The sequence below is a fragment of the Lactuca saligna genome, chromosome 3, assembly GCF_052625555.1.
Source record: "Lactuca saligna cultivar CGN05327 chromosome 3, ASM5262555v1, whole genome shotgun sequence".
NCBI classification, from domain to species: domain Eukaryota; kingdom Viridiplantae; phylum Streptophyta; class Magnoliopsida; order Asterales; family Asteraceae; genus Lactuca; species Lactuca saligna.
Window position 1 is genome coordinate 7,834,526 of NC_136419.1, and position 27,465 is coordinate 7,861,990.

Genomic DNA, 27,465 nt, shown 5'->3' on the forward strand with positions numbered 1-27,465 from the left:
ACAAAGAAATTTGATGAACACTAATAAAATGAGCGAGATAAGAGAATGTATTATTACAATCCACTATCATCTCTGGTTGGCTTGAAGAAACAAAATATATCATTTAAACATATTATAATGGTAACTAAATAAATCCAAAAATATATAATTTTATATAAATAAAATTTAATTAAATAAAGAATATCGTTAAATAAATTGTATGTATACTTCATTTCGTAGTAATATTTGTTAAATGCATTTTCAAATAATTATATGTTTTCGAAAAATATTTACAATTTTTAAAAAAAAGTGCCATGAAATCTCAAAATAAAAATGTAATTAAAATAAATTTATTATGTTTAGAAGAAAACAAGAATAAATAAGTCAAATGAAGTTTTAATTTTTAATTTTTTTGAAAAATTAGTTTTATTAAAGATTATATAAACAAAATTAATTTAGAATCATACTTACCATTTCATTCCCTATTCCCTGAACCGAAGGAATGAAAATTGAAAATCAATCGAGAAGAAGGAATCGATAAAAACAAACATGATTTTATTTTAGTATTCCGTTCTATCTTTGATTACCGCATTCAAAACACGATTATCAACAGTATTACAACTTTTAACTCAGGACACCCCTCCATATTTGATTTAGTTTGTGTAAAATGTTATTTTTTTTATTCAAAAAATTTAAAACACTCCAAAACGAGAAGTGGAATATCAGAAGAATGTACAATTTATTGATAGTGGTTATGACTTATGATGAATCAACAACTCAACAAGTAGTAGTTGATACTATCTATAAGAAGTTAACATATAATGATATAAATAAATAATAATTACAAACGTTCAAGTTTTTTCCAAGAGTTTTACATATTGTAAAGAAAGGCAAGTTAAGAAAAAGCAAAGTCGAGTGTTTCTTATAGCAATTATATGCAACAAATCTTGTGTAGCATATGTTAAACCTCTCACTTGAAACAACAGTACTATGACATCATTAACACACACATAATATAATATAATGTACCAAAAAAGTAGCAATATGTACAAGTAGTACAAACCTCCTCCATCTCCATTCATGTATTATTATGCTCCAAAAGCTCAGACAATGCAAGTCTCATCTTCTCAACGGAAACAGGTTTAAGCACAACTCCATCCATTCCAGCTCTCAACAAACTTTCCTTCATCGCCTTATCTGTGTTTCCAGTGAGCCCCACTATAAGCGGGGGAGGCTTTTCATGGCGTTTTGGTAATTTCTCAACTACAAGCCTTGCAACATTGTAAGTCTCAGAAGACAAAGACACATCTATGAAAACAACCTGATAGTTGTCTTTGGTTACGGCTTGTAAGCACTCTTCACCTGAACTAACCGTGGTTACATCACAACCAAGGTGCACCAGTAGCCCCTTCGTTGCTGTTCTGCTAACCCTACAATTATTAAATTTCATTTTTTTTTTCCTTAAATTCAAAAATTCATACTTATTCATATAACAAGATAAGCATCACCAACCCGTTATCATCCACAACTACAACTTTTAGTCCCGGAAACTTTGTCTGCCCGAGTTTTGCGGGCACTCGCATGTGAGGGAGGCGGGACCCGTTTAAGCGACCGGGGAACCCGAGTTTGACAAAAAAGATTGCAGTGGACCCCTTGCCAAGGCCTTCACTTTCTATCCATATATTACCTTCCATAAGATTTACAAATCTGCATGGATTGAAAATATCAGAATCAGACATATATTACTTAGGGACCAAAAATGCTAATAAAGTCTTCATTTCATTACCTTTTACAAATGGCAAGGCCGAGACCACTGCCACCTGGATTTCTAGTTGCGGGGGATTGGCTTTCTGCAAATTTGGTGAACAGCTTTGGCATGTCTTGTTGGCTGATTCCCATTCCTGTGTCTTTCACCTACACTAGAGGAATGCAATTAAGAATTGGATTCCAAGAAGCGGGAAATGAAGAGAAGAATGCAAAAAACGAACCTGAACACGTAAAAAGAAATTATTGTCGCTAAGAAGGGGAAAAAAGTCGGGAGCTCGTGGATCCCTTAAAGAATCTGGTTTTGCCATGATGGCGGAGATTGAAATGCTGCCTTCTTTTGAGAATTTCACAGCATTTCCAATTATATTTAGAATTATTTGCATAAGTCTCTTTTCATCACCAACAGCATACTCTGGTAAATCTGATGAAAGGCTCAGTGTCACAAACAACCTTTTGACTGATGCTACAGGCCTGATCAGATTTAAAACCTGAGAATAAGAAGTCAGTAATGGAATGAGGAATAAGGAAGAAGGAATGGAATGGAATGAGTACCTCCTTGAAGAGAGCATGAAGGTTGAAAGTTGTGGTATCAAGTTCAAGACTACCATCTTCCAGCCTTGAAAGATCTAATACATCATTTATGAGTGTGGCAAGTAAATTACTGCTTTTTAAAATGGTTTCAACCATGAGGCGTTGTTCAGGTGTCAAATCGGTTTCTTGAAGTAATGAAGAAAGTGCAATAATTGCATGCATTGGAGTTCTCATTTCATGATTCATAACTGCAAGAAAATCATTACGTGCACGAACAGCTGTTTCAGCTTCTCTTCTTGCAAGATCAAGTGCTACATTTTGCTCCATAAGCAAGTCTCTAGCCCTCATTGACTCTTCCAAGATTGCAGCATGTGAAAGAGCAACAGCAACCTACAAAAATATTAATTAAAACTAAACTAAAAGAATATATATATATATATATATATATATATATATATATATATATATATATATATATATATATATATATATATATATATATAATCTAGATTAGGAGAAAGTGCAAACCTGATCAGCAACCACTTCAACAAGTTCAAGTTCATGAACATGCCATTGTCTAGCACTATCAGAAGGAAGCATCAAAACCATTAAAGCATAACGTTTTGTTGAAAGTTCTGGCCAATCATAGATTTGGAAATTGTTAAGATGTAGAAGTGGGACCCGCACAGCAACAACCTCCCCGAGCATATATTTACCAGAAGCAGGGCGTAATCGAGCAACAGGACTAGTTGGAGATATTTTAACAGCACGATTAGTACTAAAAACTTGATTAATTGCAGGAGATTGAATTGGAACTGTAAACCCTACAGGGTTTTGATGGCGAAGGGTATAAGAAAGTTGAAGCTCTAAACCACTGCGTGTTGGCATCCAGAGAGCACATTCTTCCAACCCCAATGTTCTTCCTAATTCCACAAGTGTAGTTTTTAATATTGTATGTCTGTTAAGAGTGCTTCTGATTTCATGAGTCAGCATTCTAACATGTCTGCCTGTTTCTTCTTGTGTTCGAATGATACCCATTTCACGATCCAGCTGTGCAGCTTTATTTTTGAGAAATAATTCTCGGGTTTTGACACTGAGTAGATCGGGGATTATGTGGACTAACATGAGTGCAGTTGCACATGAGACTGCAGCTGTTAAGACCTTTGCAGTGGTCATAACAATGGCGACTGTTCTTGTATGTGCATTAAAGGTCCATAAGTTAATAAGATGTGTGGCTCCACATAGAACAATGAAAGCACCGAATTGAACAAGTACCCATCTATAGGGAAAAACTGCTGATTTTTTAACGAAATATATCAACTCCAATGGGATTGAGAAATAAGCAAGTGCGATGAAGAAATCTGATATGTACTGATATTTCATCAGCAGTTCATCGGCTGGCCATTGTGGCTCAATGCAATTGCAAGAGTCCATCGTTGATGAACCTAACACCTCTAGACTCTCCAGGCGTACACTAATTACAGCATCTGCAAGCAATTAAACAACAGGAGTTCGCTATTAGTAAAAACCATGAGAATTGCCCTTCAGAAATCTCTTCAGATAAGATCGATCCCTTTTGGTAGTTCGATCAAAATCAACATACCTACTCCTCTCTTATACTAATAAAAACACAATTGACATTAAAACCATCTCGCCATACCTCTGATGAAATGAAACAATAACATATAGTTCAAAATTAGAATAGATCAATACTATGATCTATAAGGTACAAGTCAATGCAAATTATAACAATAACCTGGAAATCGCATACAATCAACGATTATCACAAACCTCCTCCATATAAGGGTTTTAAGAACTCAAACAAAACCCTAGAAAACCAACAAAGCAAGGAAACCTCTTACCTTATGGAGTAAGGCTCGTCAATCGATCATTAAAATATTAGCTGAAGTTAAAGTAATCAGCTACCATAAAATCTCGGTTATGTATATGTACGAATGTGAAATCGATCAAAGAACAATTGGTTGTAGCAATCAGCGGGATACAGTTGAGTGAAGACGACTTTAGGGAAGCGGTGGTATAAAGCGGATTTTAGAGAGAGAGGGAGACTCTCTCTTGGGGGAGAAGAGAGAGAAAACTGTTGGACTGATTATGACGATGACGATGATGATGGGCTTTCATTCAACTAATCATATCTTCATACTGTTTTCCGGAGCCCAAATTCTCGCACTTTCGGACAACAAAATCTGACGTCTCTCTCTCTCTCTCTCTCTCTCTCTCTCTCTCTCTCTCTCTCTCTCTCTCCGTATATATAAAGGAGCAAGTATGCATTTTTTAAATGATTATTATGATGGAAAGAATCTCAATCAAAATTAGATAATTTGGTTCATTGAATTTAAACATGTAGCTGAGTTTAGTTGGTTTATTATAATATTCTACTTCTAGTTTTATTCTCTTGTTTTAACCGTAAATAACCAACAAGTTATAATCACCATTAAATTGGACCCATACACTCAAAAGTCAAAATAGATGATTTCAATTTCAGATTACACTAATTTAAATGTATACAAACACCCTCTTGACAGATCATCTATACAATAATCAATATTTTAATAACAAATTATATAAAATATCATAATCCTTCAAATTTGACATATATTTACATCGATCAGCATCATAATAAATTTGATATAGTATTGAGATTCTTTAGTTTCAAATGATAAATATTATTTACATCATAATAAAATTTCCTTCAGTTAACAGCTAAAATCTAACGGAGTTAACGAAAATGATCATTTGTTAAAAGTTTTGAAACCACTTGAACTATCTGTGAGGTTTTTTGAACTTAGGAACTAAACTTGATATTTTCGAAAACCACATGGACCATTTTTGAAGTTTTGTCTAGTTTTTATTTTTAAGTTTTAACTCAGACCGTTTGTTATATCGTTAAAGCTACAAACTCCGTTCCTGCAAGACAACAAATAATTGTATTACCATTTAGGATTCTTTTTCATTTGTTTATAATTTATCTATTAGTTCTCTCTCTCTCTCTCTCTCTCTCTCTCTCTCTCTTTCTCTCTCTCTCTCTCTCTCTTCGGGAACCACATATGACATTCACCATCCTCTACCTTTGACAACCATCTACTCAACACCAAACCAAATATAAAAAGAAACTTGATATTGGTTCCAGCCACCTCTAACCATCGGCCAAACCAAATCAAAATAAAAAATGCAATTGGTTCAGCCACCATCGACAAACACCACCTTTCACCTCCAAAATAAAATAAAATAAACTAACTGAAAGGAAAAAAATAAAAATAAAAAATCTCAAAAATCTCTTCCTCGTTCACATACTCCTTCATCCCTTTTCTTCACAACCATTTCATTTCATCGGTACTACCATTTCTTCATTGAAAACCCACAAAACCCTATTGGATAATGTAAATAGACTAGACTCCAAACCATTAGTTATCCCAAATCAAATTCTAAATTGTTTCAATGAAAGAGGAGCAACCGGTGTTTTGGTGATGCTAGAGCTCCGACGGTGGTAATGAAAAGAGATAAAAGGGTTTTGATGGTGTAGCATATCAAGACACAAGAGCAACAAAGTAAATACAGTTTCCCACCGGCCAGTTCTCAGAAATCGATTTGAAGTACTGTAGGTTTGGTGGTTGTTGTTGGAGAAACATCGATGATGGATGATTGTTTGTCGGCGGCTTCAGACCTTCCTTTATATGTGTATAAAGATTTTTAGCGAACATGATAGGAGTAGACCGGAGAGGGTGATGGACGCAAAGAGGGGGTTTGCTAGTGGCAGTAGTCATCAACGGTGGATTAAGGAGGTTTGGATTAGGGTTTCTTTGATTAGTTTAGAAAAGATGTTGAAATAGAGATATCAATAAATGAAGGCTAAGGTGGGTTGGAAGTGAGATTGGATATGACGTGGGGTCATATTTCTTTGTTTTTTAAAAAGAAAATAATAATCATAATAATATCATTAAATTATTTGGACATTATTGTCATTCAAATCTGACAAACTAAAATCGCATCAAACCTATTTATTGAAGACGAAACATGCAAGTTTTAAACGTACGAGGGTGGCCCAATTTAATTTTAAATAAAAACTAAATGCATAATTTGATATTTGAAAAAAAAAAAAAAAAACAAGTAATTTTCTTGTGAGAAAATATACCATTTATTATTATTACTTTTGTGTTACTTAACAAGGATTTATTTTGTGTGGTACATGTAAGTTGTAGCTCACTAAACTTCAAAATCCGAATTATAAAATGGACTACAAAATTTAAAATTTTCATTCGTTTCCAAAAGTCGCTCAAACCTTCAAGCCTGTAATAAAGTTTCGAGGGCTTCAAAGAATAACGGAGCCATTTCAGGGCTGGGAGTTTTAAGGGCACATTTAACGCCGGGAGACCCCAAAACTGCTGTGAGTTCGATCAATAAAGGGATTCCTCTTGGGAGTTTAGCAGATAAATACAAAACCTCCTGGTTTTTCTTCTTACGCTTTGCAATGAAAAACATATTTGAGGAAGCCAACTCCTCTATTGTTGCATCAGCGTTGTTAATCAAAATTCCACGAATCTCCTTCGAGACCTCATTCGAATCCGGCAATGACCTCCATGTCTGCAATCATAATTTTCATGGAATCTGAGATTTACAAGACAAGGTAAAAAAAATAAAGTACCTACCTCAAGGAAGATGTCGCGTTCCATTTTTCCATCTTCCGTGAACAATACAAACAACGAGATTCGATCATTAAAGTACCATACAGGTTGTTGATTGTTCTTCACTGCAACCTGTAAAAGTGAGTTCGGAGAACCAGGCGCCATATTCTGGAACAGAACCATCGGAAGAAGGGCTTTTCTGGTCGTTCCCGGTAGCAGTTCCGGTACCTGAAGCGGTCCACCGGCAGCAAGACCGAAGGTATTTTTATTGAATTGGATCATAAATCCATCGAGTGAATTCTGTGTGTTGTTCTCCAAAATTAAGCTATAAAAAACCTTGCCATCTCTCCTTACTAGTTGTGCACTAATCTGTAAACCTTGACCGTTTGCAGCCGGTAACAAAATCGGCAACGGTGGCCTGCAAAACCAGAAAGCTTCTATGATCTGTGCAAACAAATCCCGATATGTAAACCCTAATATTTACCCTGTTGGTGTTGAAGGCGAATCAACAGGCACCATGGCATTACTGTTACCAACATCAACATCAACATCAAGACCTAGATCGAGTAAATCTGGAATGGAAGCAGGTGGAAGAGATGTTTGCTTTGTTAAAGCATAAGGAGAAACAGGTATAGTAGTAGGTGATGGTGCACCATTAAGAATATGTGCACGTGGTGTATTGGAAAATCCCTCTGGTAACTCTTCTTCTTCTGTTTTTGGAATGGTTCTCACACGAGTTACAAATGTTTCAGGCGTTTTGTGATAAACAGATGACAATGTAGCAATGTTAGCCAGAAGTTCAGAGAGGATAGATGATTCGAATTGATTTGAATCATCACTAATCACTGGTTTCTCAGCTAAAACAACATCTTTTGCAGCCTGAGAATTAAAATGCTAGTCGTTATGTTGTACTGAATTCTACAGTGATTGATTGTGTATGATAACAAAATGTAACTAGATACTAAATTACAGTTTTTAGGCCCACACAAACCTCAATAAATACTAAATGCTAAATACAAACCTCAGGATCTGTTGAAAGAAGACGCCAATATATGTAGGCCCGATCTCGTAGATCTGGATTGTCGGTCTCCAAAGTTGCATTATTTAAAACAACCTAAAAAGAAAATATCATAACTTTAAAGTTAGTTATTTGTTTAATATATATAGAAACACAACAATATAATCAATCTATGATATACCTGAATCATCTGTTGGGGTCCTTCAGTTGGCTTCTTAAGAAAGAGTTTGACCGTTGCTGTTAATAATTGCAACTGGACTTGTGCAGGTTCTTCAGGGAAACTCTCCAGGAAGCTTTCAAGAAGTTCATCAGCGTTATCAATTCTCTCAGCATATTCACCAATTATCCAAATCATTGATGCCTATGTAAAAATTAAAAATAAACAAACATCTGGTTAAATTTCAACCAAAAGAAAATGGATTTTGGAGATTTTATTTAAACCTGCCTAGTACCTTTGCCTCTGGCTCATCTAAAGTGTCCAAACTCTCACAAAGTGTAGCAATGATAGATTCATAACTGATAAAAATAATAAATTAGAGGTTAATTATTTTCATATGAAGTGATTTATTAGATGAGCATCAGAAACTTACGTGTTGGGATATCTTCTAAAAATATCTTTAATGACTATAATGGCTTCTTGAACTACATAATTTACTTTAATTTTGATGAGTTCTAGAAGAACACTAATGCAACGTTCAGCAGCTCTCTCTAACTTGATAGCACATCGTCCAATGGCACGAACACCCTTTCTAACAAAATCTACATCTACTTCAGTAGCATACTCTTTAAACTCCAACAAAACCTGAGGGGCAAAAATGTAATTACGACATAGAACAAAGTCCATCAAATTGCAGTAAAATGGTAAAAACAAGATCATTACCTGGTCAATATTTCTTTCTGAAGCAAGCTTAATCATGATCTCTAACTTTTCCATTTTCACATATATCGGGTCATTGTACTTGCAAAAAAACACCTAGAAAGTAGGTTGTCTTTTGATATTACATGATTTTATCTCCATGATACTAATAAAGATTTATATTTAAAAAAAAAAAAGGTGAAACGTTTTTACCTTGATTTCATGAGCAAGAATTGTGGGCCTTCTTTGTACAATAAGGTTAATGTTTCTCAAAGCAACATATTGAATCTCAGGTTCTGCAGAAAGTAATGTTACAAGAGGAGGAGCCATTTTCTTGCATAGATTCCGAGTCAAATCAGGACTAGTGATCACTTCCATTTGTTGAAGAATCATCTATGATCACAATAAATAAAATCTTGACTAAAAGGAAATATGTTAACAAGGGAGAAATAAAATAAAAAGTAACGTCACCTTAACAGCTGAAAGAACCACAGCACAATTTGCATGTTGTAGCCTTGGAGTAACTCTTTCCACAATATTTTCAGCTTCACGTGCATCCGCTGATTTGTACTTTGAAAGAGCATCTAATATGAAAACTTGACCCCACCTGAATAATGAAATGTTTAAAATTAACTTTGTAGAAAAAAAAAAATATTACGTTCAAGAAAAAAAAAAATTATAATACTCACTCAGTGCATTCATTAAGAGCTGCAAGGAGCTTTGCAAGTATAGGTCTAGTAACCTGAAACACGATCTTACTACTGGTATCTTGGATTTCAGCAAGAGCTGCAACAGCATTTGCTACCACCATTGGGTTATTGTCTGATATCAAATTCGTGAGGCTTTCCAAAAAACCCCTTTCTTCAACCAACTCAGCATTAATGTCATAAAGTTTAGCAACACAAATAGCTGCTGTTTTTCGAACATAAGGGTCACCATCCTGAATGATATACAAAAAAAAAAAAAAAATGGTCTCAAAGATTCCCAACAAGATGAATATATTATAGCTAAATAACCTTGAATATTACAACAAAAGAGAAAGATGATAACAACCTTAAGACATCTCTGGAGGGGATCACAAAGATATTCTGTAATTTTTTCAACTCGAATGCATCCCATTGTGCGAACTGCTAATGCACGGATTAAAGGATTTGGATCCTGTGTATCCTGTAACATGAAGTTTACTGATAAAGTAGTAATGTGATGATCATAATGTATTGTATGAAAACGTACAAGAGCTTTTTATTGGTTAATTATTACCTTCACGAAAGTGTTCACTGCAAGTATGGCTAAGTCAGGTTGGCTTTTAGCATAGTTGATGAGATACAAGTAAACAAGTTTTTTTAGCTCTAAATTTTCTGTTTGCATACAATTTACAACATCTGCAAAAAGTGATGAAACATCCTTCCCAACAGTCATGGCAGCAATCACCTTTTTAACAGCGTCTTTTCTCTTATCCTGAATGGAACAACACATGTTTGTTAATTTACATCAATTTAATAAACCAAAAATTACCATAAAAGGCTATAGTATATTATTAGCTCAACACTTCAAATTATGCCTGAATTTCCGTCTGTTTCAAAAAAGTTCAGTGTGTATTCAAATCCCACAAAAGATGCAATGTAATTTTAAGTTACGAAGGTAAAAACAGTGGACTCCATCACCAAATACGTCTCCATTCAAAAGAATCTTACGAAGGGAGACAATGTGATTTTAGTTTCTCAAATGGAACAGAGGCTCATATATACCAAATATATAAATAAATTTTCCGCCAAATTCCATGCATGCGGATCACGAATTCACGATAAACAATTTTAAAACAACTAGCTCGGTTGATCATACCAGTAAAGGATCAGACAATATAACTGGCACAAATGCACAATGAAAAATGATTAAGAGGATCATCAAAAATAGACTTATGAAATTGAATAATTTAAGATTACGAAATCATAGGATTTGGAACCTTGTACTGAGAATTCAACTCCTCTTTGAGCTCCGGGATTTCTCCTTTTTTAGTTGTGGAGAAGTATTTTGAATCGTGGCCGCTCATTGCTGTTTATGAACTCCGACGACACAACTTGACGGAGAAGATGACGGTTGTTTGAGAGAGGGCGTGAAAATGGAGCGTTGATGAGGGTTGTCTGAAAATTCCGGTAAGAAACCAAACCGAATTGAGTGATTCGGCTCTTAGTTCGGGATTACCAATTATTTATGTCATTTTACTGTTTATCGGTGAAATTAGACCCGGTAAAATACGTACGCATTGACAGGCGTCCATTGATGCACCTAAATACATGCATATTCTTTTTCTTTTTAATATACACGAATGGTCCCTCAGGTTTAAGATAACTGTATCGTTGGTACTTAAGTTTTTTTATTTGTTATTTTTTTTTTTTTTTTTTTTTTTTAATTTGAATGGACTTATAATTCGTTTTTGTTTCATCTTTGGTCCGTTCATATATGAAATAACTATATTATCCTTATTTTTTATTTAATGTTTACAATGTAAAATAAAAAAAATAAGGTCGGTATACCCTATGCACTCCCTCAATCAGCCTCACCCTGACCCTCAAGGTTCGTCATTCCTGTTCCTCATTTCTTGCCGAACTAAGTTGCATATATGGCTAAAGAAACTTAGTTGCCCCTTGTTCCTCATTTTCCTTCTCCTTTTCCTCGTCTCCGCCGACCCTATTGTTCCGATCCTTATCTCCTCCAAAACCAAAATAAACATAACTCAAAACCAGTGTTAAACAAATAGATTAAAAGAGGAAAATTCAAGATCGAACCAATCAAATTAACAGGTTAAACATATCTTGATAAATAACATGTTCACTCGTGGAGATAATATGTAACCAGTCTATAATTTAGGTTAGACAGGTAAAGAGCATGTTCACTTATGAAGTTTGCTTCTTGGAAATGTTGGTCAACTGCCTATGTCCCATAAACCTTCATTTCACACCTTTAACTTATAGAGGGAAACCACAATCTTTAGATTTGATTTCAGATGCCCCAAGAACATTAGTAAAAACGAAAACCATCTTCTTGTGTTTTGCGTTTGTTTATTTGTAGGCATAGGGCAATCAATGATGAAATGTGACGAAAAGGTTTTTAAAAGGTTAGGGGTAGAGTTGAGGATGGTCACTGTCAAACTTCCTCATCTTACCTACTCCTCCTTCTTTCCTACATCATTGGAAACCTCAATCTGTAACCGTTTTTTGTATCGTTGTCACTGATTCCATGCCCATTGAAGTTGAAGATGACGTCGTGATTTTTGAATGAGACTGAAGATGATGGGTAAAGACAAAGGTGAAAGATGAGACCCACCTTATTTGCTAAACAAACTTTAATAAAAAAAATAAGAAAAAGGAAAAACATGCTTTTGGAAGGTGAAGTCGTGATGTTTTGTGTATGTCATACTCATTAAATGTCTCTTAACTTCTCTAAACCCCATGACAAAGGATCTTTTGGAAGTATGTCTTTTGATTTTAGTGTAGAAAAGGGAAAACCATACCCCCTTCTTTTCTACATCGTTGGAAACCTCAATTTGTAACCCTATTTTTATATCATTGTCACGGGTTCCATGCCCATTGAAGTTGAAGTTGATGTCGTGATGTTTTAAATGACTGAAGATGATAGGTAAATGTGAAGGTAAAAGGTGAGACCCACCTTATTTATTAAGCACATTTTAATAAAAAAAAAAGAAATAAACAATAAACAAATTAACAGACAAATAAACAAATAAGGGCAATATAGTCTTTTTAGGTAAAAAATAGAGTCTAGTCTGCAGATTAACTCAAACCATAAGGACCATTCATGTAATTCTTATGTATACAAAAAATTACCAAATCTTGTAAAAAAATTTAAATAAGCCATTAACTATGTTAAATGTGACTTGGCGTGACCAAGTTATCAGATTATTTTATGTAGTCATACTCCTTAAATCCCCTTTACTTCTCTAAACCCCAATACAAAGGATCTTTTGGAAGTATGTCTTTTGATTTTAGTATAAGAAAGGAAAAACATGTCGAAGGTTTGGAAGTCTTACCACTTAGGGTTTTCAATTTTTATATCAAAATTGAAGTCTTGCCATTTGGAGCCTAGGGTTCGGAGTACAAGGTCAACAATGATTGGTTAGAGCATGGTCGTACATGTATTGCTGATGGCATCATCATGACATCCAATATCGCATAATTTGTTCATTTATCTCTAATATTGATGTCTTGTTGACAAAACATCGCTTATGACATTCAATAGTATTGGAATTTCTATACATCAAATACACTCTAAACTAGGTAGCGAAAAAATCGACACTACGATATATCTAAATTTACATGCAACCTATGGATCTATGGTTTCATACTAATTACATCTAACCATGGTTGCAGAAATCGCTAATCGGCCGCTAATCAGTGGACTAACGATCAGGGATTAATCAGCTAGGCGGGGATTAATCGAAAGATTAATCGGAGACCATTAATTATTAAGAAAATTATTCAAAAATTTATAAATCTAATTTTAATCCTACAAAAAAGCAATTAATTGGCACTTAGGACCGATTAGGCCCGACTTTACCTTCATTGACCAAACCCAATTAGGTCCGATTAATTCCGACTTTGACATGTATTGTCCAAACCCGATTATAGTGACCGATTAGCAATAAATCTCATCGGTGGAGGTCTGATTAGCGATTAACCGCCGATTAGGCCGAGTTTCTGCAACACTGCATCAAACCTATGAAAACGAAAATACAAACAAGAATCGTATAACTCTCTTGCAGCCAAAGACCTTATTGTTTGAGTTCTCGTATATGCCACCTTGTTTGGATGTAAAGGACCCAAACAAGAATCCTTCCCTTGGTTCACACCTAATAAACTCAAAATAGGATGGGACAAACTATACAGAGAGTTTGTCCACAAAGAGGAAGTAAGAAGTGGGGAAAATTCAAGCCAAGAATGAGCAAGGAAGAATAAATTCCTAAAGCCTTATTTATAGCCTTGGATACCTTTTAGAGTTTTATCCTCAATCACATGTGGGATGGATAACCCTAAGAACGAGATTTCCTTTATCATAAGGGAATTTTCATCCACCACCTTTCTTTCATGGGTTCTAGAATATTCCTGATTAATCAAATATTGACTAATTGATTTCAACAATTCTATTAATTAAACTGTTATTTAATTCCCAAATTGTGAGCCTATTCATGGTAAGATCGTTAATGTCTACATTTAAAACACGCAAGGACGCATGTTGTAACTTTTTTATACATATAGTTAGGGATGAGCAGCGTAACTGGGTACCTACTTTCGGAACTGGAACCGCCTTGGGCGGCTCTGGTTCCAGTTCTTATTTTTACAGAACCGCTACCCGTTGGGTATCCGCCGAAACTGGTGTGTGTGTGTGTGCGTATATATATATATATATATATATATATATATATATATATATATATATATATATATCACAATCACATACTATATACGTCACGGATAACATCATATAAAATTTTAGAATTTTGAGAAATTTATTTTGAACCTTTAAAGGTTTTAAGAAACATGCACACATTTTTTCGTCATGTTTTCAAGATATTAATATTTTCTAATCATTATTTTTAATACATAGCGAATTATATATTGATGTTGTCGATAACTTTCAAGTAAGATTACAATAGATATATTTTTATAAGTGTTAAAAATTCAACAAATTTAATGAATCAGACACCTGGTATTAGAACCGTTACACGTTGGTTTTGATTCCGATTCCAACATTTTAGGAACCATCGGTTTTGGTTTTGGTTCCGGTTCCAAAAAATTAAGATGGGTACCCGCCTACGCTCATCCCTACATATGGTAGATACAATTCTAATATATATAAGGTCTAAATTTAAAACTTTTTAAATTTAGTTGTCTATCATTAATTCTAATTAATTTGGAAAGACGCAATGTAATAATTAATAAATTAAGAGGGTTAATATTGAAATTTATAAATCTCAATTATAAATAATATTAAATATTTAAATTCACTATTTAAATAATAAATAAATATGCAAATTCAAATAATCATATTCAAATAATATTTATTATTTTCCAGCTTTAAAACAATTTAAATTGGGTAATTATTCATACTTAAAAGATCTTCAAATTTGAAAAATGAAAAAAAGGGGAAATCCTAATCCAGGCTGCTCACATCGTGAGCATAAGGCCCTCACATTGTAAACTGTGATAAAGGGTTTTTTAGTTTCAAAATTTTGAATTTTTTTCGTTTATTCAATTTCAAACAAGCATTTACAGAAAATATGGATTAAGGGTGCTACTAATTATGAACAAATGCGACAACCCGAAATTTTTAACTTGTGCATTCTTCAATTTTTATTAAAGATAGCCTCATTTTGCTATTTTATAATAAAGTTTTGGGTCTATTCGGGTGCTTGAGGCTTAGTGTAACCTATATATAAGTCTTAGGAAGGGTGAGAATGTGTGTAGCATCACAATATCGGGCCAAACACGCCCAACGAGGTGTGTGCGGCCAACCAGCCGCACACAGCCAACTGCACACCCCCCTAGCCTCACACTCCATCCTATATAAAGGACCTAAGTCAACCTTACACCCTTTTTCACACTCCTTCAAGTTGGAACATTCTCTCTCAAGATATCTTCAAGAGTTCTTCAAGTTTTCCTCTCCAATCATCAAAACAAGTAAGTAAACACCCTTAGATCTTTACTAAAACACGTTGGAAAGCCTTTGCCTCGAGTTTGATCCATGGAATCATCATTTTAGATGATCTTCATGTGTGTACGGCCACACATACATAATGTGTGACCGCACACGCATCTTTTGGCCCTAAAATGGTCTTATACACTCACCCAAGCTTATCATCGACCAAAACACTTTCTTAGAATCATCACAAAGCCTTGGAAAATCGATTTGGACAAGTTTGTAGGAGTGTGTATGGCCGCACACACTTGGCCGCACACTCTGGCCGTACTCACTACAGGTGAGTTCATACCCCTTAATCAACCTTTTAAATGTTTTTAAATTCTTTCATTGGGAAAACTTTTACTTTTTCAAAGGATCAAACATACAGATAACCGGGTCTTGGTAGAAGACTACTTTTACTGTCAAATATAGGATTTTCTAGGGATTATACTATTTTCAAACATTGATGACAATTATTATAATACATGATTGTAAACACTTTTATACAAGCAATGACACTAAATACTTATGAACTCGCCAGCTTTATGTTGATACTCGTTTTCAAAATAACTTGTATTCTCAGGTCATCAGTAGACATGTACAGATGCAGCTATTGAGAAGATGAAGCACATACAAGACTCATATCTTATTTTGATTATACTTTTGGTGTCTAACAAACTGTACAGAACACGCTTGTATTACAAATTATTATATTAATGCAATGGATGTTGTTGCTTGTCCTTACTATTATGCATTGTTATGATACTGTACATAACGTCCGCCACCCCAGAACGTATTCCGCCGTTCTCGGTTTTGGGGTGTGATAACAAATGACTTTGATACCACTGTTGGGCTTTCTACACATCAAATACACTCTAAACTTGGTACGTATTATTTTATTCATATTTTTGCATTTTGACCTTGGACTCGGCGAGTTGAAGGACCAACCCGCCGAGTAGAAGCGTGATGATGTATGGGGTTTAAGCTGTGGACTCGACGAGTCGGGTCCCAAACTCGGCGAGTAGGCCCTGTCTGGACAAAAACCCTAACTCGAGGGTTTGCACCATATTTAAACACCTTAACTCAGCCTCCTTCGTCCTATTTGCTCCAGAAGACCCACATAGCAAACCCTAGCCGTTCTTGAAGCAATCTAAGGCATTTGGAGTGATTTTGGTGCTTTTGTAACCCAAGGAAGGAAGGAAAAGCTTGAAGGATCAAGAGGAGGCTAGAAGGATCCGATTTTAAGCATCATTTGCAGTCTTCAGAAGGTATAAAGTCTATACCTTGTTAGTTCTTTTGATAGATCCCATTTTGTGGAGTTTTAGGTCTTTTCTAAGCCATTTTGGTCACCAACCATGATTGCAGGTATGGTTTGGGGTTGATGTTTCGGATCTATGTCCTTAGAGGGGTTACAAGGCAGAAAGGAGTGGCTCTTGCACTCAAAGAAGGCCCCATGCATTGAAAGAGATTGTTTAACGACCTTTTGAGCTCAAAGTTCCATGCAAGCATGTAAAGGTTGTAACTTTACGTGCTATATCGATTGTAGAAGCATAGATCTATCTTTTGATCAAGGGTTGTACATCAGAAATTAAAGATTTAGTGAGAGGAGGTGACCAACTCGATGAGTCCATTCTTGGACTCGGCGAGTCCAAGGTTTCTGTCCCATATCAGTTGAGGGCCATAAGGACCCAGTTTAGTGTGGAAAGGTTTTAAGGGGGGCCCGGGGAGTGACCCAACGTTTTGGACTAAGCTGTTGTTCTGGAAGTTCATGGGACTCGACGAGTGCATGAGCAGACTCGGCGAGTCCAAGGCAAACTTCTTATGGATGAAGATGAACTCGACGAGTTGTTCATACAACTCGATGAGTCAAGGATAGGACCTGTGTATCAGTTGAAGATGAACTCGACGAGTTATTCATACAACTTGATGAGTCGGATGAGGATTCAGTCGATGTCCATTTAGAAGGAAAACTCGTCGAGTCATCGCCTAACTTGACGAGTAGAGATGAGTATAAGGACAAATGGAAGGATAGGGACTCGGCGAGTTGGCTCGCCAACTCGGCGAGTCGGGTCACTAGAAGTTGACTTTGACTTTGATTTGGTCATGGGTAAAATGGTCATTTTACCTTAAGAACAGTTAGCAGTGTATGACTAAGTGTTTGTGGGAATTATATTCGGAGGATTTCCGGAGCAGCAACGGCAGCAGTCAGAGGATTCCTGCACAGATCAGCAGCTACTACGAGGTGAGTTACCTTTCAGTAGCGGTGGGTCTACGACCACAATGCCGGCCCACCAGTAGGAGTCGTATGTTAGATGATTGTCTTTGTGATATCATCTAGGTTTGCTACTACCTGATATGTTATATGTTGGCATGATATGTTATATGTGATAGTAGTAGAGTTCGGTTGTTAGGACCGAAGGGTAGGTCAGACACCCCATATATGTCTGATAATATGTGCTGATATGTTTATATGTTGGTATGATATGTTATATGTGATAGCGGGGGAATAGTCCCCAAGTTCGGTTGTTAGGACCGAAGGGTAGTTCGGACACCCTAGATATGTCTGATAATATGTTTATGTTATGATATATGTGATAGTAGCAGTAAGGGGTGGAATAGTCCCTGAGGGTCGGTTGTTAGGATCGACGGATCGGTCAGCACCCCATAATGGCTTGACATGGGTAGGACGGCACCCCAGAATGGCCGCATGGGTAGGACGGCACCCCAGAATGGCCGCATGGGTAGGACGGCACCCCAGAATGGCCGCATGGGTAGGTCGGCACCCCAGAATGGTCGTACCGTGTAGGTTGGGCACCCCATAATTGCCCCGCAATATGTATGCTATGTGTTTGTATGGGTTGTGGTACGATGGGGGAATGCACTAAGCTTCGTGCTTACAATTTACAGTTTTGGTTTCAGGTACCTCTTCAATGAAGGGGAAGGAGCAGGTGCAGTAGTGGCACATCGTACACACACTCTTTGTTTTCCGCATTATGAGTTATTATGGGTTTTGTACACTGACATTATTATGTTTTTACGATTCGATTTTCAGATACGAGACATGTTTTTATTAAATGATATGATCGGATGATATTTTGTTACAAATGTTTTGCCAACCGCTTAATCAAAAATTAAATTTTTGGACATGAAAATTGGGTCGTTACAATAAAAAACAACTAGGAGGAGACAAACTATAAGGAGAGTTTGTCTACAAAGAGGGAGAAAGAAGTGACAAAAATTTAAACCAATAATGAGCAAGGAAGAATGAATTCCTAAAGCCCTATTTATAGTCTTGGATACCTTATATAATTTTATCATCAAACCCATGTAGGATGGATTACCTTGTGAAAAAAACTATGAGAATTGTCATCCACCATATTTTTCAAGAGTTTTGAAATATTATTGATTAATCAACTATTAACTAATTGATAGTCAACTATTTTATTAATTAAACTATTAATTAATTTCCAAATTGTTTTTTTAAGACAAAATTGCAATAATGGTTCCTATGGTATGCATTTTTTTGGGGTTTTAGTCCAAACCCCGACCTTTTCGGGTTGGTGGTTATTTTGAGCTACTTTGCTTGCAGTTTTGGTCCTTGTCCAAACTAAAAAGACTATTATACCCTTAATGAATTTATTTTCCATTTTTCTTTCACTTTTTAATATTATTATAATTATTAAATATAAAAGTAGGCTCTCTCTCTCTCTCTCTCTCTCTCTCTCTCTCCTACAAATCATCTGCAGAACCCATCTTCATCTTCCTCACACTTCTCCATCCAAAACTCCTCTTGTCAAAAATAAAATCGGAATACCTGTAACTAGAAATTCAGATGAAGAAAAAAACCCACATAAATAAATTTTGGGTTTTCTTTCTTGCTCTACACTATACTAGACGACCATCTTCTTCATGTTGGAGCTTGAAACCCACTGGAACTCACCTCCAACTCCTTTTATATTTGCTAAAATTCACATTCTCCTCATATTATCTCTGCTAAAATCATAAATTTTGACAACTACACTTACCGTATCTTTGGTTTGATGTCCCACAAAATAGAGAACATAAATACTGGGTTGATTCATAGATATATGCAATCAGATTCCCCCAATGAAAGACTTTAACCCATATGAATAAGGTCTTATAAATCCACTTTGTTGGCCACCGAGGTGGTCTCTGTTTCATTCATTGAGATGGGTAGTGGTGGTAGTCTTCGCATCAAACTCTTTTCCTGGGTTATCTTTGCATCAAACTCAATCACACATATATACTTGAATCACAGGTTTTAGGTGTAACTAGCCAAAATCAAAATCAAATACCACCCTCCTGGGTTGTCTTTTAGGAATAATTTCATTTCCATGGTTGGATTGTATGTGTGGGTCTGGTGGTGTGAGGAGGTTGTGAATACGATGAATGGGTAAGTGAAGTAGAGGGTTCGATGGTGTGGGTGGCTTTAAATCCACAATGTTCAATCTCGGACAAGGTAAAATGCTTCTCCGGTCAACCAATTTTTAGTTCTCCTGTCACATAGAGAGAAGCACTAGAAGACTAAGCTCGTCTTTGTTCATTACCTGTTAACTCATCTTATTGAAGAAGAACTTATGAAGGTATGGGTTTAACTGGGTTTAAGAAAGGTGTATAGGATAGGATAGGAGAGAGAGAGAAAGAGAGAGAGAGAGAGAGACCCATATTTTTAATTAATAAAACATTAAATTAAATAGAAAAAACAAATAAAAATATATTAGAAGGGCGTTACATTCATTTCACTCTTCAGAGAGACTAAAAACGCAACGAAAGTAACTCAAAATGACTATCAATCCAAAAAAATCGTGGTTTGAACTAAAATTCCTAAAAAATGCATACCACAGGGACCATTTTTGCAATTTTGTCTTTTTTAATTAGTTTCTAATTAATTATTAAAACATAACAATTAATAAATTAATTTCTACTTTATTTATTACACTTAATTTGAATATTAAAGGCAACCTAAGAACACCATTTTATTATTAAAAATATCACAAATAATTAATGACATGTTAACATACTTTTTAATAAATAGAACATAATTATCCGGTTGGAATTAATTATAATGGTGTAACGAAAAAAAAAATATTGGTCTATTATCGAGCATAAATAAAAAAATGAATGATAAAAAAGAAAAGGGTAAATGACACAAAAACACTCTTTTTATACAGAAATTCGATTTTGACACCGTGTTTTTTTGTCTCGATTTTGACACTGTGTTTTCCAATTTGTTACAATTCTGACCACTTGACCGGTTAACCAGGTTGCATGCTGACGTGACAAAAGTGAATTTTTTTTCTCACAAAAAACACTAAGTTTTCATTTTTTTTTCGATTTTGACACTAAGTTTAATTTTTTCTTTCAACTTTGACACTATGTTTTTTTGTTCCAAATCGAACATCATTTTTTCCAATTTTGTTCAATGTTGACAATTTTCTATTTGAAACCGTATAAATATTTTTTTAAATACATTTAAACCACATAAATATGTTTTTTTTTTCATTTAAAAAACCATAGTTTTGTATAAATACATTTTTTTTACACTCAAACCATATTTTTATGTATAAATATGTATTAGTTATATAAAAAACTGTATTTTATATTAAATATGCAACTTTAAAATGTATTTGGAGGTTTGAAAGCGTGTAGTCGATCAAAACTCGGATATCAAGTTTGTAACCCATCAAATTTTTACATCTTATTAGAAGCTTATGGTTAGTTTGATTCTTATGATATAACTAATGTTTTAAATGTAAGGAAAAAAAAAACACATTGTATTTAAATAAAAATGTGTTTTTAAACGAAAAAACATGTTTATACGGTTTAAAATGTAATAAAAAAATATATTTATACGGGTTCAAATGGAAAATAGACAAAATTGAATAAAATTTGATAAATGATGTTCGATAGGAACAAAAAAACATAGTGTCAAAATTGAAATAAAAAATTAAACTTAGTGTCAAAATCGAAAAAAAGTGAAAACTTAGTATTTTTTGTGGAAAAAAATCAATTTTGACACGTCAGCATATCATGTCAGCATGTCACGTCATCAAAAACTGACATACCATCATACCACGTCAGCATGTAACCTGGTTAATCGGTCAAGTGGTCAGAATTGTAACAAATTGGAAAACACAGTTTCAAAATTAACACAAAAAACACGATGTCAAAATCGAATTTTTGTGTAAAAAAAATATTTTTTGTGTGATTAACCAAAAGAAAAAGAAAGAAAAACCAGATAGTAGTGAGTGTCATTTTATAACCCTACAAATAAATCAAAGCTAACGAAATGAATGTTTTTATAATGCGTAGTCTCTCTTACATTAATTTTGGTGAAAAGTAAGGCTTACATACGTAATGTTAATCGCTGTTCTCTTGATTTTGAGCATATAAGCGAGCATCTTTTCGCAAAATTCGGAGTGCAGATCTTATATTTCATTCTTAGTTTGCTAAATCAAAAGTTCCGATTAACCGTTTTCTGAATTAATCGTAAAACTGAAATCAGGGAGCTTATTAGGGTTTTTTCCCATTCTAATCTATTCAAATTTGTTATCTTTGTTGTATAAATATCATCGTTGCATTTGTAACTCGCTACTGGATACGGATGTCCGCATCACCGACTCACTGAGTCCCTATCGACGAACAAAACCCGGGATATAAGTATATAAACTGCAGCTGTCAGCGATTACCTCACTACAATACTACCTGAAAAGATCTACATCTTCTTCATCTTCTCCCAGTCCGCACACACAAATTGTTGATTCGATTGACAAATCTAAGAACCGATCATGGGGCACGGTATATTCGGATTTACTTTAGAAAAAAAAAACCCCCTAATTTACGATCAACATATAAGGATATCAATCAAAACACAAAAGCTTTTGTGCACGAATGGCGATAATTAATCTTTTTAATCTAACTCTTTGTGTTTGCTCACAGGTGATAAAAGCGGGAGACCTAGCAAGAAGCACAAATCATCAACAAAGGTTGTTCGCAAAAAGACTTTGTAATTTGTTATTATCACCATTTGAGTTTATTATTTTGGGTAGGAGAATTGTTTCATTGTGGTTGATGAACTGTCAGTTGAACCTAGGCTGCACATATGAAAGAAAATCTGAAATATTTGCTCTTTCTCAATGTTTGATGAATTGATAACTAAACTAGGGTATCTCATTATCAACGAACGTTCAGATTATACTTCAAGTTTCACGGGAAAAACAGAGATGTACTCTAAAGTCAATAAAACCTTTCCTGCAAAGATTGGGTAATTCTAATGGGCTAATCTATGTGTGTTATAACATAGGAGGACTATAAAGCTGCAGCTTTTGAAGAGGAGGATGCATATTATGTTGAAGAATTTGGTGACGATGATCGTGATGGTATTTTTATCTAATTAGTAGTAATACGGATTCTATATCCTCCATAGCCTTGAGGCAATCTAAATGAATGTTTTCTTGGTTTGTTTAAGGTGATGGAGAAGGAAAAAAGAGAGATTTTACTAAATTGGAACTTAAAGCAGATCATGTCAATCGACCATTATGGGCATGTGCAGATGGCCGGATCTTTCTTGAAACCTTCTCTCCATTGTATAAACAAGCTTATGATTTTCTAATTGCAATTGCAGAGCCTGTCTGTAGGTAATATACTTCTGCATCTCAACTAATAGTTCATAATGTTTTGTGCATAAAATCTGAGACCTTTCATGTTTGGGGTGTTTGTGCTTATAGGCCAGAGTCGATGCATGAGTACAACTTGACTCCCCACTCACTCTATGCAGCTGTCTCAGTGGGTCTAGAAACTGAAACCATCATATCTGTTTTGAACAAGCTTTCAAAGACCAAGCTTCCTAAAGAGATGATCGATTTTATTCATGCTTCAACATCCAATTATGGAAAAGTAAAGCTTGTGCTGAAAAAAAATCGTTACCTGGTTGAATCTCCTTTCCCAGAGGCAAGGCTTCTCATCTTTTTCTTAATGTTGAAACAACAGGTTGTGGATATTTAATTAGCTAGCTATTTGATTGGTGTTTGCAGGTATTGAAGAGATTGTTAAGTGATGAAGTCATATCTCGAGCGAGGATTTCAAACGAGGTTATAGATTTTCTTTGTAGCTATTGTTATTCCTCTTTTTATGGTGTTTTATATGAGGGATTGATCTTGATTCTGTATATTCTCACATTCAGGGAGACGATGGCTTTGCTGTTAGTAGATCAGTAGGTGAAATTGATGGTAGACATGAGGAACTGCTAACAGAAGCACAGTTGGCAGCTGCAGCTGAAGAAAAAGAAGCTCATTCATTTGAAATTGACCCCTCTCAGGTATATGATACCTAGTCTCAGTTTCTGATGAAGTTCATCTTATTTTATATCACTTAAAATGATCCAAGAGTGGTTTTTAGAATTACTGCATCATTATTTTAACAAAATTACTTGACAGGTTGAAAATGTAAAGCAGAGGTGCTTGCCAAATGCTTTAAACTATCCCATGTTGGAGGAGTATGATTTTCGCAATGATACTGTGAGTTATCTCTCATACTTCTATCACATATTTCTTGGTTGATTTAGCAATGAGATTTGTAGAGGCTGTTTCTTCTTTTTCACATTAAGTCATGTATGGGCAATGATCTCAGTCTGGATAAACCGTCTGAATGAGGCTAAATGATCATTTTGCCCTTACATCCCAAAAAAACAATATTCACAATCTACTTCATTTTTACAATAATGGGTTAGTCTCTTAATACATTAAGCCAACAAGAAACAGTCATGTATAGCTGTTCAGATTAAGAGCTTAACCCATAAAGCTCATTAAATCAAAAGGAAACAACCCCATAGTCTTTTCTACAATTGATAATTACTCATAAGCAAATTGCAGATAAATCCAGATCTTGAGATGGAATTAAAGCCTCAAGCACAACCACGACCTTATCAAGAGAAGAGTCTCAGTAAGATGTTTGGAAATGGTAAGACACCTCACAACCCCTTAAAATCACTGATTGTAAAAACTTGTTAACATTTGTTGAGTGAGAGTTTTTTTTAATCTCCTGATGTTGATGTTGCAGGAAGAGCAAGGTCTGGGATCATTGTGTTACCTTGTGGTGCTGGAAAGTCTTTAGTTGGTGTTTCTGCAGCCTGCAGGATTAAGAAGAGTTGCCTTTGTTTAGCAACAAATGCTGTTTCTGTTGACCAATGGGCTTTTCAATTCAAGCTGTGGTCAAACATTCGTGATGATCATATATGTAGGTTTACATCTGATAGTAAAGAAAGGTTTCGTGGAAATGCTGGAGTTGTTGTCACCACATATAACATGGTTGCTTTTGGTGGTAAAAGATCCGAAGAGTCTGAAAAAATCATTGAAGAAATAAGAAATAGAGAATGGGGTTTGCTACTCATGGACGAGGTACATAGTACATACACATACACTTTTGAATAAACAAAGACTAAATGACCATTTTACCCTTATGTAAATTTCAGGTGCACGTGGTGCCTGCACATATGTTTCGTAAAGTCATTAGCATCACTAAATCTCACTGCAAGCTTGGGCTTACTGGTATAATGCTTCTGAAATACTAAGGATTTAATGTTCTTTTGTTCTGAGGTGGGAGTTTTTTTATTGTTTTTTAGCTACACTTGTTAGAGAGGATGAAAGGATTACGGATTTGAATTTTCTTATTGGTCCGAAACTATACGAGGCAAATTGGTTGGATTTGGTTAAAGGAGGATTCATTGCAAACGTGCAATGTGCTGAAGTGTGGTGTCCAATGACAAAAGAGTTTTTTGCTGAATATCTGAAGAAGGAAAATTCCAAGAAGAAACAGGTATGTATGTATGAATGATGTTTATTAGAATAAATAATAATAATAAGAATAGTAGTTGAGAATTGTGTATGATATGGTTTGATTTGCACTTTGCAGGCATTATATGTGATGAACCCTAACAAGTTTAGGGCTTGTGAGTTTCTTATTCGGTTCCATGAAGAGCAACGTGGGGATAAGATTATTGTTTTTGCTGATAATCTTTTTGCACTCACTGAATATGCAATGAAGCTCCATAAACCAATGATTTATGGTGCCACAAGGTCCATATATTTTTGACTTTAAATGAAAAAGACAACAAAAAAAAAAGCAACCTTTGAAAAAGTTAATATTTTGGTGTGCAGCCATATTGAAAGGACAAAGATACTGGAGGCTTTCAAAACCAGCAAGACTGTCAACACTGTATTCCTGTCAAAGGTAATCAATGAATGTTTATTTGTTTATTTCACGTGTTGTGTTTTAAATTCTTTTAAATGTTTGTGTTTTGTTTGTTTGTTGTAGGTGGGAGATAATTCAATAGATATTCCGGAAGCAAATGTAATAATTCAAATTTCATCACATGCTGGTTCTAGACGTCAAGAAGCCCAACGTCTTGGGCGTATTCTCAGGGCTAAGGTTTTTATTTGTTAAATTTATTAATTAGTTTCTTTTCTATAAATATTAATTTATTATAAATTATATTCCGTGGATGTGGAGTGTAGGGTCGTCTGCAGGATAGAATGGCAGGTGGAAAAGAGGAATATAATGCCTTCTTCTACTCCCTAGTATCTACAGATACACAGGTAGGTGATTAATAATATATCATATTATTGAAAAACATATTATGCTAATTTGACAAACACATGCATGGATGATGTAGGAAATGTACTACTCAACTAAGAGACAGCAGTTTTTGATCGATCAAGGTTATAGTTTTAAGGTAATTCATTAGTTAGTGTTTAATTAAAAAAAAGAAAAAGAAAAAGAAAAAGAAAAGGGAGAGACATTAATATATATATATATTTTGTGGTTTTGATGTGAACAGGTGATAACAAGTCTGCCTCCACCAGACACTGGGGCAGAGTTGAGCTATCATCGTCTGGAAGACCAACTTTCTCTTCTTTCAAATGTGTGTTGGCTTCTTATCTTTTGTTATTTATACTGAAATTCTGTTGTTGTTAAATACATCTGATATGATAAGATATATGCATATTATAGGTGTTAAATGCTGGGGATGATAAGTTGGGGTTGGAAATACTTGAAGATGATACAGATGACATTGCACTACAGAAGGCTCGTGCACGCCGTATGATGGGGTCCATGAGTGCCATGTCAGGAGCTAAAGGAATGCTCTATCACGAGTTCAGGTTGGTTTGGTGGCCTTTTATTTTATTATTTTTTTTTGTTTGTTTGTGTGATATATAATAACTGGTGGGGTTTGCAGGAGTGGACAAAAGGGAGGTTTTGGAAAGAGCAAGCCTAAGGATCCAGCAAAGAGACATACACTATTTAAGAAACGTTTTGTATAACTCTGCAGGCAGGCTTGTTTTGACTTTTGGGTGCAAAAAGCCCTACCAAATGATATTTGCCATGGTGAGATAAATTGTAATCCCCCAAACCAAACAAAAAACTTGTTCTTTTTCTGTAAAGAAATATGAACGCATGGAAAGAACTTTACACACATTATATTTATTATATATTGGTTTTGTTTGTGGTGGCAATGGCATATTGGCATGGTTCACTGCCAATCCATTTGAGTACTTACTGTATTTTATAAAACTCTACAAAGATTTTGTGTTGTATGGACTACTTAATTGGTTTCAAGTTAAAGCCAAGTCTAAAAGATGGTAGGAAGTTACTATTTTAACCCAACTTACCTTGTGATCGATCTAGTAGACTGACTAGTACTGAATGAAATCACAAAGGTTACTATGAAACAAAGTAACACTAAGCTGTATAATTTTGTCACGACATCATTGGCAACTTGATATGTATTTAAGAAAATCCGAGCTTAGGCATGGCAGGAGCTTTAGAAATTTTACTGCATTGTATAATTAGCATTGTAAGCTCTTGTCAAGTGCATGTGCAACTCAACATGAGTTTTTAAAACGCTTATACGGTATAGAAGCCACTTTAACTACCAATTCATCTATTTCTATTTGCTTAAGTTA

General features: G+C 35.0%; 3 protein-coding genes and 1 long non-coding RNA gene across 4 annotated transcripts; 2 read left to right on the forward strand and 2 right to left on the reverse strand.

The window, feature by feature from the left end:
• Nucleotides 1-785: 785 nt before the first annotated feature.
• ETR1 (Signal transduction histidine kinase, hybrid-type, ethylene sensor) lies at nucleotides 786-4,464 on the reverse strand. Its single transcript, XM_078982775.1, has 7 exons — nucleotides 4,140-4,464; nucleotides 2,806-3,764; nucleotides 2,299-2,667; nucleotides 1,968-2,234; nucleotides 1,766-1,893; nucleotides 1,492-1,686; nucleotides 786-1,409 (listed from the first exon to the last, which is right to left on the reverse strand). Exons 2-7 carry the CDS (start codon nucleotides 3,709-3,711, stop codon nucleotides 1,058-1,060), a joined length of 2,217 nt encoding a protein of 738 aa, XP_078838901.1. The 5' UTR covers nucleotides 3,712-3,764; nucleotides 4,140-4,464; the 3' UTR covers nucleotides 786-1,057.
• Nucleotides 4,465-6,430: 1,966 nt separating this feature from the next.
• LOC145034382 (beta-adaptin-like protein C) lies at nucleotides 6,431-10,949 on the reverse strand. Its single transcript, XM_078982776.1, has 14 exons — nucleotides 10,755-10,949; nucleotides 10,052-10,249; nucleotides 9,845-9,958; nucleotides 9,481-9,731; nucleotides 9,263-9,398; nucleotides 9,005-9,184; nucleotides 8,816-8,908; nucleotides 8,526-8,737; nucleotides 8,388-8,451; nucleotides 8,117-8,296; nucleotides 7,939-8,031; nucleotides 7,402-7,796; nucleotides 6,942-7,335; nucleotides 6,431-6,876 (listed from the first exon to the last, which is right to left on the reverse strand). Exons 1-14 carry the CDS (start codon nucleotides 10,839-10,841, stop codon nucleotides 6,577-6,579), a joined length of 2,697 nt encoding a protein of 898 aa, XP_078838902.1. The 5' UTR covers nucleotides 10,842-10,949; the 3' UTR covers nucleotides 6,431-6,576.
• Nucleotides 7,052-8,375, forward strand: LOC145034383 (uncharacterized). The gene is made up of 3 exons (XR_013678060.1): nucleotides 7,052-7,176; nucleotides 7,310-7,546; nucleotides 7,670-8,375. It is a non-coding gene; the product is annotated as an uncharacterized LOC145034383 (long non-coding RNA).
• Nucleotides 10,950-21,819: 10,870 nt separating the features above from the next.
• Nucleotides 21,820-27,000, forward strand: LOC145034384 (general transcription and DNA repair factor IIH helicase/translocase subunit XPB1). The gene is made up of 20 exons (XM_078982777.1): nucleotides 21,820-22,303; nucleotides 22,445-22,491; nucleotides 22,809-22,884; nucleotides 22,974-23,142; nucleotides 23,233-23,455; nucleotides 23,539-23,595; nucleotides 23,688-23,822; nucleotides 23,941-24,021; nucleotides 24,376-24,463; nucleotides 24,563-24,900; nucleotides 24,975-25,050; nucleotides 25,125-25,318; nucleotides 25,415-25,578; nucleotides 25,660-25,732; nucleotides 25,817-25,930; nucleotides 26,017-26,097; nucleotides 26,175-26,234; nucleotides 26,340-26,423; nucleotides 26,513-26,661; nucleotides 26,739-27,000. The coding sequence occupies exons 1-20, from the start codon at nucleotides 22,294-22,296 to the stop codon at nucleotides 26,821-26,823; spliced, it is 2,304 nt and encodes a 767-aa protein (XP_078838903.1). The 5' UTR covers nucleotides 21,820-22,293; the 3' UTR covers nucleotides 26,824-27,000.
• Nucleotides 27,001-27,465: the final 465 nt, after the last annotated feature.